This window comes from Sturnus vulgaris, chromosome 3, assembly GCF_052056855.1.
Source record: "Sturnus vulgaris isolate bStuVul1 chromosome 3, bStuVul1.hap1, whole genome shotgun sequence".
NCBI classification, from domain to species: domain Eukaryota; kingdom Metazoa; phylum Chordata; class Aves; order Passeriformes; family Sturnidae; genus Sturnus; species Sturnus vulgaris.
The window spans coordinates 56463172-56479463 of record NC_142245.1 but is presented as its reverse complement, the minus strand read 5'-3'; the positions used below and the strand labels follow the sequence as shown (position 1 = coordinate 56479463).

Genomic DNA, 16292 nt, shown 5'->3' with positions numbered 1-16292 from the left:
AGGTTTTGCATCTAATTTTTAAACAGTGTAAGAGAGGCACTTGGAAGAAGTTGATGCATTGTTTTGCAGCACACAGCGGTATTATTTAAATAACAAAACCAACATAGAATACACTAGATTTAAATGGACTAACATCCTATGACATCATTACTACCTGATGTATTCAGAGTAGTCTGACATGCTTACATACAAAAATCAAAAATCTTTTAAATATTGAATGAGTATTTGGAAAGTTTTAACTGATAGACCAAAGACATATTTAAGTAAACTTAAGATCATAGTTTTGTGAGTAGTCAAAAGTTCAGCTTTCACAAAATTTACATAATTAATTGAAGCCATTATTTCTTCTTTACTTTGCATGAAGCACACAGGCACAATACTGTGACTTGCCAGCAGACAACCAAATATTTTAAGGACATTCTCTGTTTCTACAATCCAACAATTGAGAAACCTGACTGTAAATATGTTTAGCAGTAATAATGTTGTAGTCTTGATGGTTTAAGGATATGAGGAAGTAAATTTTATTAGCAGAGCACTAGCAAAAAGTAAGAAAAATATCTTTACTTTCAATAAGGCTTGAATGTTCATCAGTAGTGCTTTGCAGTAAGTAGCATATTATTACACAACTTCTGTATCTGCATTGCAAACCTTTAATAAAAATGTCTCTATTTCTTGTGGATTTGCACTCAACCCCATTGTACATATTTGTGGTGAAAACATTAAAAAGCACAGATCCCAAACAGACCCCTGAGGGAAACTATTTGTCACTGATGTCCCTCTGGACATTGAGCCTTACACCACTACTCTTTGGGCGTGGCTGTCCCAGCAGTTTCTCATCTATTGAACAGTCCACCCATCAAAGCCATACGTGCCCAATTTTGAGAGAAGGACATTGTGGGAGACCATGTCAAAAGTCTTACCTGTGTCCCGACAGGTGACACCCGAGGCCCTTCTCTAATCCACTGATGTAGTCACTCCATCATAGAGGGCCACAAGGTTGGTCAGGCAGGATTTGCCCTTGTTGAAGCCATACAGGCTTCAAATCCTGTAATGTCCCAAATCACCTCCCTGTCCTCCACGTGCCTTGACATAACTTCTAGGAATTTTGTGATGTTCCCAGACACAGAGCTGAGGCTGATATGTTGGTTCCCAGGAGTCTCCTTTCTACCCATTTTAAAGACAGATGCAATGTTTCCATTTTTCCAGTCACCTGGGACTACACTTGACTGCCATGACTTTTCAAATATGAAGAGAATGTCTTGGCAATTACATCAGCCAATTGCCTATTTACTTGAAAGAGTGTCTATGTAAGGGAAGAAAATTGAAGAGATTTTCTATTTAAATGTCCCCTTGACAAGAGGTGCTCCATCCTGGAGTTGACATTTTCCACTGCAGAGACAGACTCCATGAACCCAAGTCTCTGTGAGTTTGTCTCTCTCGAAGCTGGAATGTAGCTGAGTGTAATTGCAGAAGAAATATGCAGCTGAGTTGGCTTTGAACTGACTTGTGCTGGTTCACTCAGCTAACAAAGGGAAGGGAGAGCTCAACAGCTGCACTCCCTGTCTTTTTGGCTTTATTGTTAATAAAGTTCAGGCAGCATGAGTGCACTTACCGGTGCTACAGCATCTGACTCTCATTTTGAATAATGGGAAGAAACCTTAGAAATCTACATCATGCCCTTCCATATCTCCAAATTAATACAAAAATAGGGCACTTATATTAGATTGTGTCATGGGCAAAGTTGTCTCAACTAATTCTTGCTAATTGACCATAAGGACTCAGCTAATCAGGAAAAACTCTGGAAATAACTAAGTGCCAACTGCAGTGGTAAAAGTATTACTTTGGTGATCTCCAGTGGGTCCCTGCTCCAGTGTGGGTTGCCTGCAGACACAGTCCTCTGCGTGGTGTCCCTGTCCTTGCTACTTATCTTTCACAGGTTCAATGTGTTGGGTTCTATTTGATCTAAGCAGTTTTCTATATAAGGTCAATGTTTTGCCAAATTTACAAAAAAACAGTTTAGCTCTGATTTTCCAAGGACCATTCAATAATTTTTTTTAAGTGACCTACTTCTGCATTACTGGATTTTCTCAGAACTGTTTTTAAGACCGTGTTCTCTTGAAAGACTTTTTGTACAAAAAAACTGAAAGACGTTCTTTCAGCTTTTGCTTTGCATCAAACATTTTCTTCAATGTGTAGGATCAAAGTGATGACTTTTGTGTCAGGACTGTTAACTGCCTGGAAAACATATCTTCTGGGAATTGCCAGTACTGAAATTTCCAAACCAGGTGATAAGATCAGCACTTTACTTTCTACTGGTATCCAGCTCCCAATTTGACCAGCTGTTGTTTCTCCTGATCTTTTTAAAATTTTCTCTGGATTAGTGATTCTGTGTACTACATTTTGTCAAAGTGAAGGCAATGCTTGGACTTTCATATATTTTTGACTGAACTTTTTATCTGACACAGGATCATATTCTTCTCCTTTGCCCTCCCTTCCCTCCCCCCCACAAAGATTTCCAACAACTAGTTATTTTCTTTCTAATTTTTCAAAGAAACAATATATTTGTGAATAAGATGCAGTTTAGTTCAGGATCATCTGAGTTCTCTCTCACTTTTTACCAATTCTGTGAATGTACATATTCAAACCTTTTATATTAAATGTTTGCTTGGTTTACTCAATAGTGCAGAGATGATACAGGCTGTTCAAATTTAATTGCTTTTTTTTGTATTCCTTCACTGGAATATTTTCTTGCATCTGATGTTCAAGAGAAGACAAGACAACAGGGAACCGACAGGCTCCAGGCATACACTGTTCACATGTAAATGATGCATCACGTTGTTGCACATCAACTTGCTGTCACAGTCTCTTTCTGTAAATATCTATTTTATTTTTCCCTTGTAATGCTGTCAGTAAGCAGCATCAGAAGAACTCATTCTTCTCGAGAGTCCTGTACATTGAGTCATAGGGATAAATACATCCTGGTAGATACAAATGTAATAAGGGGTCTGATGATGAAGACAGACAAAACTTCTTGCTCTGAAAGATTTACAAATCAAGATTGCTTCCATGTATCATAATGCAATTAGATAAAAAGAGAATGCATTATAACACTCACTAACACAAAAGTTATTATACAAAATTTACGAGATTTTTATTTTGAAGAGAGGATCAGACCATATCATAGTATCCACTTATGATGGATCAAAATTTCATGCATTTACATTAATTCTTGGTAATGGAGAAGATGAATCTCATCACCAGATGAACTCTGAATGGGAGGCCTCCCATTGATGCTGCTAATAACTATAATCTCCCTCTGTGCTGATGGTCTCTGGCTTAATGCAGTTTATTACAGAAGATTAATTTTTTTTAAGTATTTGGTAGAGAATTTGTGTTGCCTTTTATACTGCCATCATCATCTCTGTAATTTGGAAGTTGAATATGGAATAATTGTAAGAAAGCTTTTCTTCTCTCCCAAGAAAACCATGCACTAGATGTGGCAGAGAAACCCCACATTAGCTGTGTGAAAGTAGAAGTAGCAGTGGAATTACACATGTAACTGTACACAATACCTGTACTTCTGCCTATTGGTTGAGCTGAAGTAGAATCACAGAATCATAGAATCACTTAGGTGGGAAAAGAGCTCTAAGACCATCAAGTCCAACCATTAGCCCAGCACTCCCAAGCCCACCACTAAACTTTGTCCCCAAGGGCCATATCTACACATCTTTTAAATACCTCCAGAGATCAGAACTCACACACTTCCCTGGGCAACCTTTTCCAATGCCTGACAAGCTTTTGCATGAATCAGGTTTTCCTAATATCCAATCTAAACCTCTCCTGGTGCAACTTGAGGCCATTTCCTCTCATCCCACTATTTGTTACCTGGGAGAGGAGACCAACCCTCACCTGGCCACAACCTCCTGTCAGGCTGTTATAGAGAGCAATAAGGTCTCCTGTGAGCCTTCTTTTCTCTAAATACCCACGAGATCCCTCAGGCACTTCTCCTAAGACCTGTGCTCCAGACTCTTCACCAGCTGGGAGTTTTAGTCCCTTTAAGAGCAGGGGGTCTTTAAACAGTCAGAAAAGGAATTGCAGTCAGTAGGAAGTGAAGCAATGTCAAATTTAGGTGGTTCCCCTGTGTACATATGTACTAGAGACATTTTAGAGGCATCATATAGAAGGTATAATGGGATTTCAACTTACTGAACCAAGAATACCCTCCCCCCACACTTTTCTTAAAGCAAAACCTCATGCGTTGGGATCACTTGGACTCGGTAGAAGACTAGCAGAATGCTGATGTAGAAAGTCAGATCAGAAGGTTGTATCATTTAGGTTTGGCTTTCAAATATCTGGATTGGTGATTTTGCCTCTGAAGGATGAACAAAACACCATCTAAAGAAATCCTCACCATGTTTTGGTTTTCAAGTAGTAATACAGATCACGAGTTATAGTAGATTTTAAGTAATAATGGCAAAACTTCAGCAAATCTCTTCGAAGCCCTATGCCAACATACATCAATAATAAAATACAGTCTAGAAGTGAGTAGGAAGAAGAAAGCAAGCAACATAAGTAAATTAACTGAGTAGGAAAATCCAATTAAATCAGTCTTACCTATAACGGAGTAAAGAGCAACATTTGAATGTCACGTAGGTGATTTTCTCCACAGGCTGTCTTGCTAAGGTTTCCCCTTTCCACTCCTCCACCCCTTTCCCTTTAGCATTACAGCCTCTGCTTTGTAGTTGCTGTTTTACCTTCTGTCTGGTGTAAGTTCAGTGTAACTACAGCTGCCTCTTCTCCAACACAGCAGCAATCCTCTTTCTTGTCCTATTCTTTTGTAGTGATTCTTCCTTTTAAGTGCATAGTTTCTAATAATGTATTTGATGGCTGCTGCTGGGCTTTTAGCAGAGATCCCAGTGAGAGTGTTGGAAGAAGTATTATTTTTTTAAGTTCATGATGAAAACAGTGAAATAAAATGTTGTATAAAAAGTGTTATGAAGAAAAAAGGTATTGTGAGTGTTCAATAGTGTACAGGCTTTCTTCAAGCTCAAGGTGTTTTGATGCAGCCAATATCAGCCTCTCCATCTGTGAATCTGTGGGTATGTGCAAATTCATGTGTACTTCAGAAAAGGCTGCTAGATTAGAAAGGATTAATTGGAGCAAGACAGAATAGATGTCTCTCTTTCATCTTGATCTGTACTACTTTTATATTACTCAGTAATGTAGCACTTAGGAATTCAGCCTGATACTGCAGCTACAAATTATTCCAAAGCTTTCACTGAAAGGTAATGCCAAAGGTGAATTTGGTGCAATGGAATTAATTTGATGCTACATTAAGAACTGAATACAGGTTTGTGTATAGTTATTTTTCTGATCTTTATTGTAGATTTTGACAGACAAAGTAGGAGTAAAAAATTTTTGCAAAGATCCTCATCCAAAGTCATTTTACTGTGAAACTCTGGGAGGCTGCAGGTGGCAAAAATTCCCAGAGATAGCTATGTCTTTCTAGGCAGTTGTGAAGTGTCTCTGTATCTTCCCTTGAACTATAAACAGAATTTATCAGTTTCCTATCCAAGAGGTAGAGAGTATATCAGGGAAGGTGTAAACCCTCACAGTAGGATTTCATATCTTCCAAAGCAACAAAATTACTGGCAGACTGAGGGCTGGAGAAACTGAATTGTGAGCATTGCCAAAAGTGGCATCATGGTCAGGCCACACTCCAAAGTTCAGGCCCACGGTGATGACCTATTGCAGCTGCCTATTATGTACAAACATGCCTTTGGGAACTGAACCTACTGTAGTTTCCCTCGTGTCACCTTTCCCTCCTGTCTTGACACCAAGATATGGTTTACTATGTCTGGATGCTCTACTCACCTTGCCAGGTAGTGTCTATGAAAAAAATGTAACTTGGGAAGTAAGGCAGTTTTGCATCCTGTTTTTTCTCTCCATGGGATCCTCTTCTCATGTGTCATTAAGCTAGTTCCAGATGTCAGCTGATGTGCTGTCCAGTCCTACCTGGGCTGTGGCCCAACAAAGTCACCCTACAATCCTCCAGAGCAGCCATGCTCCTAAACCAATTCATCCCTTCCTGCATCTGAACTTTATTCCCAGGGTTTACCTCACACACTGATTTTCTGTATGAACAGTGCTGTCACAAAAACTCTGCCTTCATCATTTCTCTGATTCCTTATAGGATAGGCTTCCTTTCTCTCTTTAATTAGTGAAATTCCCACATCCTCTTTTGAAGATATCATTTGTGTCACTGCCTCCAAAGTTCTGAGCTTTGTTTGCTGCCTCAGTCCTGAGGCTCTGATCTGCTTCTTCCACATAGCACCAGCACTTTAAATCATTCTTTTTCTTGTGTTAGAAAACACATTTCAGAAACAACACAACCGCCTAAATTGCCTCATGTCATCAACAGCAAGATGAATAGAATAAATTGTTTCAGAGAAAACAAATTATGCTCATGATAAAATATCACATCTGTCTGGGAAGTTGATATGTGTGTTTTACAACAGTATGAGATCTGATTTGGAGCTCCTCTGACATTTGTAGAGCAAAATTTCCAAATTTCACAGCAAATGACACCACTATCAGAGTCATCTTCATAGCTGCTGTAACATATGAACTTAAGTGCTAGCCAAAGTGAACTGAATTTACTGTCTGTAAAAAAAAAATATTTAGGAAAATGCACCTTAGAAGTCAAGATTCTACTTCAGTAACAGGAGTGCAAGATCACAGGCAGGCCTGTCAATTACCAGGACATGGCTGCCATTGCAAGGGCTGAGGACATTGGAAATGCCTCTGACTTTTCAGCTATTTTCTTGTGACACACCGTGAGAGTGGCTTTGGGGTTTCACCAGGCATGCACAGAACATTTCACAGGGGACAGAAACACACCATGTTCCTTAAGTGCATTTCCACAAAACAATCTCTGACATCTGAACACTTAACTTTTAGGGTGCTCTGCAAAACAGCTTTAATAAATTTCTGGATGAGATACATGGATATGAAATAACCAGACATTAAAAAATCCTCCCCATCCACTGTATGGCCAAATGAAGTGTTCCACTAATCTCACGCCATCTATTTTTCATCAGACAATAATTACCCCTTTCCCACACCTCCTAATTTACCATCTCTTTTTCCTTTGTGTCTGTCTTTGCTGCTCAGGTGTTCACTTGCTCTTCTTCACAGAGCATCTTTATCTCCAGGCTGACATTGGTTTCATTTTACTGCTTCTCTTTCATGTCTGGAGAAAGTGTGTCCCCCAGACAGCATCTCCATTTTACACCTGCTGTCAGTGCTGTCACTTCTCTGCAAAACTTCCTCAAATGTGGGCTGAGACCATCACAAACGTACACATGCAGAAGAGGGGAAGGCAAAACCCCAATACCTTGTACGGAGGATAATGAAGCAAAAAAACCATGATCCTGCAGCAAACCTACTTATTTTTGCTTTTCCCTCTCACATACAAACCTGTGATTTCCTCCCTTGCTTGTGCTACCAGCAGCCAGCAGGCTGTGCTGAGGGATCAGTTTTCTCCTTCAGGAGCATGCTGAGATCCGTTTGCAGAAGCTGTTTTCCCACCGGCGGTACAAGAACTTGTTTGTCTGCCCAAGACTGAAAGCACTTTGCCAAGAAGAGGAAAGGGGAAAGATACGGTTTCCCCATCAAAATAACAGAGCAGTTTCTCACTGTGCGCTGCATCCCATGTACTGCCAAGGCTTCTGTTAGACAATTTGAAACATTCCCTAGTGACAGTGAGGTTATTTCTTGAGAACAGGAAGATAATACAAGAACTTTCTCACTGACAGCAGGCACTTTCTTCCAGCAATAAGAAAAAGCCACAATAATAATAAGAATGATGACTGAGCCATTCCAAAATAAGCAGTGACAAAATAGGGTCAGATGCCAGGGACAGAGCCTTTGCCCTCTGTGTTGCCAGTGATCATGCTCATCCCAAGCTCACAGGAAGCAAGCCCTATGAAGTCCAACAGGTTTTCTTAAGCAGACAAAAGACAAATGTCCTAATCATAATGAGCAATTCAATGATATCTTTATAACCGTTGGAACAGCTTATGTTTTGTACCACCACAAGAGGGTGTAAAGCAAAAGCAAGAGCCAAACAAGAGGCAGCCCAAGGCACTGAGGTGAGGTGAGGTGTTGCAGCAGGCAGAAGGGTAGACATATGGTGCCTCACTGCCTTTCCTGTCAGCATTCCCACAGCAAGCATGCCAGGAAGGATCCTAAAGAAAGATATCACTGGATGCTTTTTTGTAGAATCTTGTTTTCAGGCCCAGAAACCAAATGTTTGGCTGTGCATTAGGCCCTGAAAGCAAGAGCACAGGCTGAGATCACACGAAAACTGTTTGCTCAGGTTTTCTTCATGACTCCCTGTCTAGCAGGGGGAAAAAAGAGAAACCATTGCTTGGTGGAAGCAAAGGTATAACTCTGTGGGAACCTGAGCCAAGCTACTGCTCTACTTCTGAAAGGAAAAAGTCCCCCTCTTCCCTCCCACTTATTCAGTTCTTCTTCCTTCTGCTTCTGCCTGCGGTATCCAGCTGCATCCCTTCTGAGGGGCACTGAACCTCTCCACAAGGCGATTTTAGTTATCATCACTGTAGATGAGTATCCAGCTTGCTGTGTCTGTTCCCTGCTGCCTGACTTGGCTGAGCTGACAGAGGTTCCAAACGATGATCTGATTAGCCCAAGGCAAGCAGTGGGAACATGTAGGAGGTTGGGGAAAGAGAGATGACCAAAGACAGGGATATTCTTTTTTAAGCTGAGCCCTTAGGACAATCACATTTCCTAGGAAACATACCTTCACCTGGCTAGGCTATCCAGCTAAACTGAAATCCTTTTGACAAAAATACCTATCTTCTTTTAATTGAAATAGACTGCTCTGTGACCCTAAAAAAATCTAGTAATATTCCATACCTGTCAGAAGAGACTAATTTTCCTAAAGGATGCCTACAATAGCCAATTAAATAGAGTTAATTAATTTAAAAGCAGTTTCAAATATCACATTGTGAACTAGTAGAGGGCATTCCTCAGTCAAACCATTCATTTACTCTTCCTGGTTCCAGATTATACAATTTAATAATAATATTAATCCCACAGGGAAATGTCTTGTTTAAAGAACCAGCAAAAATTTATTTTATTTTATAGCAGTAAACTGAAAAGTCTGCAGTGAAAATAAAAAGGAAAAAAAAGGCTGAGCAAAATATTCTCTCATTTCAGTGTTTAATTGACAAGTGCAAACATAAGGCCCTCGTTCTGCAAGATGTATGTATCATTCCATGGAAATCAATTCACACGTGTAGGCAACAAGCAGTAAAAAGGCAGCGCTGAGCGCCAACATTGTGCTGTGAGTTTTAAATCAGTGAAGGGGAAAAAGGCTCAGCAGATAAAACACCGAATTGGGATTCCACATAATTTCATGGTGCTGCAGGCCTTGCCACTGCCTGATAGAAGCCCTTGCAAATATTCCTGTGTGCATGACCTTTCCTCTCTGCACAGAGCACAGTGGGATAGACACACTCACTCTTCCTTTGGGCCAGTCCTCAGCACTGAAAGTACAAGGGTGCTGCTATTTGTATGCACAAATGGCTTTTCACCAGGTGAGTTATTTTGCTAAACACTCATAAATAAGGTGACTTATATTAATCTCTGCTAGACTAGTGCTAGTTTTTCTTCATGTGGGAGTGGGGGATGTGTTTTTATATCTTCTTTTTATTTTTAGCTGGGAGAAGATAAAACTGCCCTAAGCAACTTCAAGAGGCAGAAAAATTTGGGCAGGTCCTAAGGCATCTAGGACACAGAGAGTGGTTCCTAAACTATGGTATGATGACACAAACTATTTGCCCTATAGAAAGGTCATTCACCTACATCTTCAAAATGGACCTCATGTGGACCAGATGGGGTACAGACACTGGTAGCTACAATGCTTTCCCAAAGAAACAGATTTTCTGTTTTACAGGCTGAGTAATCTAAGGTCAGCCATTTCCAGATCATACATCAAGGCTGTTGAGCTATCAATGAATTACATGCATATTTCATCTTTAACTTGCTGCCATCTTATAAACCACTCCCTTTGGATTTTTATCAGGAGGAAATAAATTAGGAAAATATTAATTTTTCCAGAGCAGACAGGTCTTGGAACTTCTCCCACAGCAAATTTCAAGGAATGTAGTACTCTTTTCAACACCTTACAATCTTTTTTCAATGCTGAAATTCTTAGCTTTTGGCAAGCTCAGCTCCTACTACCCTATGCAGAGATGTGAATTTCAGCATGATCTTAGATTTGAGCTTTTTCTATTTTCCTTTTTTCACCTCAAATTTTGTTTCAGTTCAAAATGAAGGCAGTTTTTTAAAAATGCAATAATGTTGCAGCTTGAAGCAAATCAAAACGGGATAAATCTTCAAGCATCAAGGAAATGCTCACTGACATCTTAAAATGTCTGCTGCTTTGAAATGCTCCACACAAAACAGGAAATTCCACTTTGGCTCTACTGCTGTAAGAAAATCACTTTGGCTTCCTGTTAGCAGAAAGACATGTCTCATATAAACGGAGTAAAGTCAGGTCCTCAGTTAGTTACAATTAGTTACTTTTGTACAACTAAACAGGTAAAAGAGTAAAAAAAAGCCCCAAGTCCAAAACCCAATCACAGTACATGGAGTTCCCCTCATAAAAGTATGCTTACATGGGCTCCTTTGTTACTTGAAGAGTTTAAAAATACAAGTTTTCAAATTAAATCGGTAATAAACATGTAAGCTTACAGGCTCACACAATAGACATAACATACCCATAATTTGTCCAAGTTAGAAATCATTTTAAATTCTGAATTTCCACAGTGTTTTAAATCAAATACCATGTTTTTTCTTCCCCTTCCTCCTTGACTGTCCCAAACCATCCTTTTCTCTCAATATGATGGTTTCCTCCAAAATCCTAATTATTTGCAAAAAAAGAGAAGTAGTACATTATTTATTCCTGTTTATTCCTGGTACCAGTTAGGGTAGAGTTAATTTCTTCTTCAGTAGCTGTTACAGTGCTGTATTTTGGATTCAGAATGAGAATGATATTGATAACACACTGATGTTTTGGTTTTTTGCTAAGTTGTGTTTATCCTAAGTTAAGGATATTTTTCCTTATCTCGAGCTCTGCCAGTGAGGAAATGCACAAAAACCCAAACTGGCAGGGAGCATAGCTGGGACAGGTGACTCAAACTGACCAAAGGGACATTCCACACTACAGAACATCATGCCAGCTATATAAACCTGGAAGTGGGGGCTGATATGGGTTCGGGAAGAGGGATCTGACAGGTCAGTGGATGGTGAGCAATTGCATTGTTCATCACTTGTTTGGGTTTCTTTCCTTTTTATTATCATTATCATTATTTACCATTATTGTTACTGTATTTTACTTTATTTTAAATTATAAAACCATTCTTGTCTCAGCATACAAGTTTTCCTTCAATTCTGCTCCTCATTACACAGGGATGGGGAAGGAAAAGAGAGGGGGGTGAGCAAGCAGTTGCATGGTGTTTCATCTCCAGCTGCACTTAAAACCATGACAAGGTGAAACCCTAGTATTGATTGAATCATCAGAGCTAAATGTAAAAATGATTCACAATCCTCACATGAAATCTCTTCCATCATAGGAAAGGAAATGTGACCCCACCTCATTCTGGTATCTCATGAGATGTACACCACCAGAACAGAGAGATTCGATTTCCAGAAAAGCTGCAGAAACAGTTGAAATTAGATATTTTTACCAGGAATTCTAAAAATCTCCATTGCTGGGCTTTCTGCACGAACTGCTTTACTGACAGAGGAAAAATTTTGCATGTGCACATATCCACACACACGTACTTTCTCCCAAAAAAGTATATGAAACATGCTCCTTGAGGCAGATGGTTAAAGATTTCTTGACATTCACACACAAGGGATGCACAGCTCCCTATGCTATGAGTCAATAGTGCAGGTCTTCCAAATCCAGACCAAGAAATACCAGTTACTCCAAGCATCACTGAGCAGAGCACAGACTTGTCCAAATTTCTCCTGCTGAGGTGGCTCCCCGTCGTAGCTGTTAGCTTGTGCGTAATTCTATCTCCAATTACGGCTTTCACGCTGCTGATAAACCCAGGCAAAAACTGTCATGGTAATTAGCAATGCCAGAAAATTAATCCTCTGCAATTTTCACTTTGCATTTTCCACGCTTTCTATTATTTTGAGTCTAAATTATAGCTGGAGAGAGTGGAGTTAGATTTCTTGCACAGCACTTGCCTAAAACCCATATATTTGTTTTCCTGAACAAAGAAATTTTTAAAATTATAACTGAGATTACAGTAACCCCATTCAAGAATTTTCTGTTCTTTTCCAAGCAGTGATAGAGCCCATTTTCAGCAGGGCTCCAAAACCTCAGTAGTTCAACAATAAGTATCTACTGACCATCTGAAAGGGAGTAATTTAAAAGCAATTTTAGGCTATGTAATCTGTCAGAACCAATAGTAGAGTCTGGGCAGTCCAAGGGCATCTCTTTGTCTCCAGTTTTGGAAAAGGTGTTTTGTATGTGCTTATACAAGTGCACAGTGAAAAGAGCCAACACAGTATGTACAGGCCACATAGGCTTTTCTTTGTACACTCCAAATCTACCTCAGCAAATGGAGTTGACTCGGACTTTGCTCAGAACTGCAAGGCACTGACTTGCCTGGCCCAGCTCAACAGGCCATTTAACCTTGTGCTTCTTTTCAAGGTCTAAGTGAAGATGCTTTTGAAGGAAAATGGTGTTTACATGCTTTGTTTTGTGAGAAATTCACATGTGTGATAGAAAATGTATGTGCAGTTTGGCCTCCAGTACTTATCAATTACTTAGCACCAGGTAGTTAAAAATGAAATGGACCAAGCAGATTAATCCCTACACTCCTAATTTTCAGGGTGCTCTCAGCAGTGAATTGACAGCATTTCAACGGGAATGGTGGAAGAATTACGAAAAAACCCCAAAACCAAAAAGAAGAACAAAAAAAGCAACCTAAAAATGGGCTCAATTTTTAAGACGCAATTACGCCAAACCAAATCACACCAGGTATTAAGCTTGCTTAACTTCTAGTTAGAATTAGTGAAGTGATGAAATCACCACTCATATGATGATTTCCTGAAAAGAATAGCTTTTTAACCATCCAGGGTTTTGTGTCTGCTTCCTCATTTAGTCATTTTCATCTATTTCCTTGCCTCTATTTAAAAAGAAAAGCTTCTGAGTATTAAAAATGCAATATAAGCAGTCAAACTAATCACTACAGAGGTGGAAAAGATTTCATATATTCCCACTAACATCATTATCTTTTGTTTTCTCAATCAAACTATGATAAAACATAAAATGTATAAAGACAGAATATGGCTGCATCTCTAGACAGTATTTGGTTTAAGGATAAACTGTATTGAAAACTAATGGCAAAGAATATCTTCACGAAATAGCAACAAAAGTGCAGATTCTCATAGTTCCTGTAGTGGCATTAATTTGGGAATGGTGGACTAATTCTTGCTTTTCAAAATTCAGCACTCTGCAAAATTCCTTACACTGCAGAAGAGAAGACAAAAGCCCAAAACCTTGTACAGAGGAGAATGAAGCCAAAAAATCCTGATCCTGCAGCAAAACCTCTTATTTTTTCTGACCAAAGGGAAATCTTGAAACTTTCTAGTAAATTTTTTTCAGGCCCTAAGTTGTACAGATTTTCTTCATCTAAAACTCAAAGCTAGAAAAGCAGAAGAAAGAGTCACAGCAGATGTCTCAGGGTAGTCTCAGCTGTAGAGCCATTCCTGTGATCTGCAATGGGGGAACACAAAATAAAGAGGCATTTCAAGTCAATCTGTAAGCAGTCACAGCTGGGTGGGCTTGGTCCACATGTGCCTATTTATATTAGGAAATTCAGCATATATAAATATATAAATAAAACATCTATACAGTACATAATCACATTTATATAAGCCATAAAATTACATATATTTACAAAAATACTTGAAGCTTTGTTTTACACTTCCAGGTCCACATTAGGAGTTTAGGTATTTAGCTTCTGGCTTGTGATTATGATTCCTTAAATTGGACTTCGGGATGAACTTGTACCTTATATACTCCCACTTGTCAAAAATAAGAAAGAACATAATCTTCCAAGGAATTATGCCAAGTCCATAAGAAAAGTTGAAACTTGTCTCACCGAAGAGTAAATTACATGTTAGCAAAAACTGAGAGACCTCTTCTTCATGTAGAAAGACAGTACCTTCTTGGTCTGGACCATAAATAAATCTGAAGCTCATAAAACATCAGGCAGAGCCCAAACTGGGTGCCTGGCAGCTGTCTACAGTATCAATTCATGCATAATTAATCTTCCATTTGTCACAGCTTAAAGTGGTAGAGTGGTGAAAGTAAATGGGTACAGAGATGAAAATGTATACATCAGGTAAAAAGGTAGAGCAGACTATATCCTGTTGGTATCAGTTTAGCTTCATTTCAAAGTAAGTTGTATGGTTAAGACAATCCCAAGGATCTCATATTTATACAGGACATATTACATAGTTCTGTGTCCTCCAGGAGCTGGACATGTATAATTTTCTTCTCCAAAAACTGAAAAACATTTCTTTGCTGCTTTGTTAAATAGTCTTCTTATGTCTGCAGGCCACGTTTAGGCATTTTTGGGGGGGAACTTGGGCAAGTTGGGGGAACTTGCCCCTTTGACAATAAACGAGTTCTGCAAGACCATTCAAAACTGTGGAGAAGGGGTTGTTTTCCCTTTGAAGCACACTTGCGAAAAACAAACCTCAAGATTCAGCAGCTTAAATTGCTTGTACATGAAGAGCCATGGACACGTCTTGCCATGAGCCATTGATCAAATAGCACTTTCAGTGATTGGTTGTGAAGTCATCTCTTGGTCCTCACTATTCTCTGTGGACATGTCCTGGACCTCCTGCTGCTGATAAATATCCTGGACCAGCATGATGTTTGTGCTCCTCCACTCTCTGTACTTCACCGCTGTCAACTTTGGGTCCTCTAGCAACTGGTTAATTGTGGCCAGGTCATGTTCCTTACACTAGGAAGAGAACAAGTGGTTACTTCCATAGAAAATGTCAAGACAATCGTCCCTAACAAAAACTCTGGGAACATTAGACTCCTGTCACAAGGAGATGGCCAATTACCCATCCTCCTGGCAGCTTGTTCCCATTTTTAGAGCATAGGTCATAAAAGTTATGTCTACAGTAAAAATTCTTACCAGTTAAAGGCAAGTTTTGATTTCATCTAGATTTTTTATAGGCTTCTTAACAAAACTTGATGAGAGAAGATTCATGTGAAAATTACATATTGTTATGCTGTCTCTCAACAAGACAGTACTTGCATGAAACAAGACACAACAACATTTATTTCTGTAATTCACAGCAGTTATAACTTTCTCAAAAAACACTTATTCCATGTAATAAAAGTCTCTTCTCTGAGAGCTGGACTGAACATAACTTTGTATATAATTTGTGCACTAGCAGTAGAGTGGCTACAGTACATGTGGCTGCCATCTACCACCAGCTACTGCTAATAAATCTGGTATCTACTTTCAGGCAAGACAAGCTCAGAACATATATTGCAGGCACCCAGGTTCACTTGTAAGATGTGAGCGGTGACTGATGCAGGGACACTGAGACACTTTATGTCACAGAACTACAGTTGATGGTTGAGCTTGGAAGGGACCTCTGGAAGTCATTTGGTCCAAAACTCGCCTCAAACAGAGCCCCCTGCTGCAGGCTGCCTAGGACTGTGTGCAGATAACTCTTGAATATCTCCAAGGATAGAGACTCAACAGCCTCCCCGGACAACCTGTGCTTGGTCACCCTCACAGCAAAAAAGTGTTTCTTGATATCCAGGGGAAACCTTCTGTTTCAGTTTGAACCCATCACTTCTGGTCTTGTCACTGGGCACCACTGAAAATAGACTGGCTCTGTCTTCATTACACCTTCCTTACACACTGATGTTCTTTGATGTGCTCACACACTGTGGCATAACAAACCACTTTGCTTTTCCAATCCATATTGCCTATCCATGCAATGGACCACAGGTTAGAGAAGCCCAAGCTAGCAGGTATCATTTCTTAATGGAAACACCATGCTGCACTAACAAAATTTGACTCCTTTTGCCAGGCTCCATCCCTCCATCCTTCCAGTGTGAAAGTCTTGGAATGATCCTAACCATCTTCTGCTGCCACCCATTCATCACACCCAAGGACACCCTGTGCTGGTGGCTGCCTTGAAAACAC

The 16292-nt window shown here is 39.7% G+C and overlaps 1 protein-coding gene across 5 annotated transcripts in view; it reads right to left on the bottom strand.

Annotated features, from left to right (window-relative positions):
• Positions 1-6954: 6954 nt before the first annotated feature.
• IPCEF1 (interaction protein for cytohesin exchange factors 1) overlaps positions 6955-16292 on the bottom strand; it is an 84210-nt gene continuing 74872 nt past the window's right edge. For all 5 annotated transcript variants that reach the window (XM_088161709.1, XM_014886022.2, XM_088161711.1 and 2 more), the window contains one exon: positions 6955-15083. In XM_088161709.1, the coding sequence (XP_088017835.1) occupies positions 14883-15083 (201 nt within the window). In that variant the 3' untranslated portion in view covers positions 6955-14882. The remainder of the gene's footprint in view (positions 15084-16292) is intronic.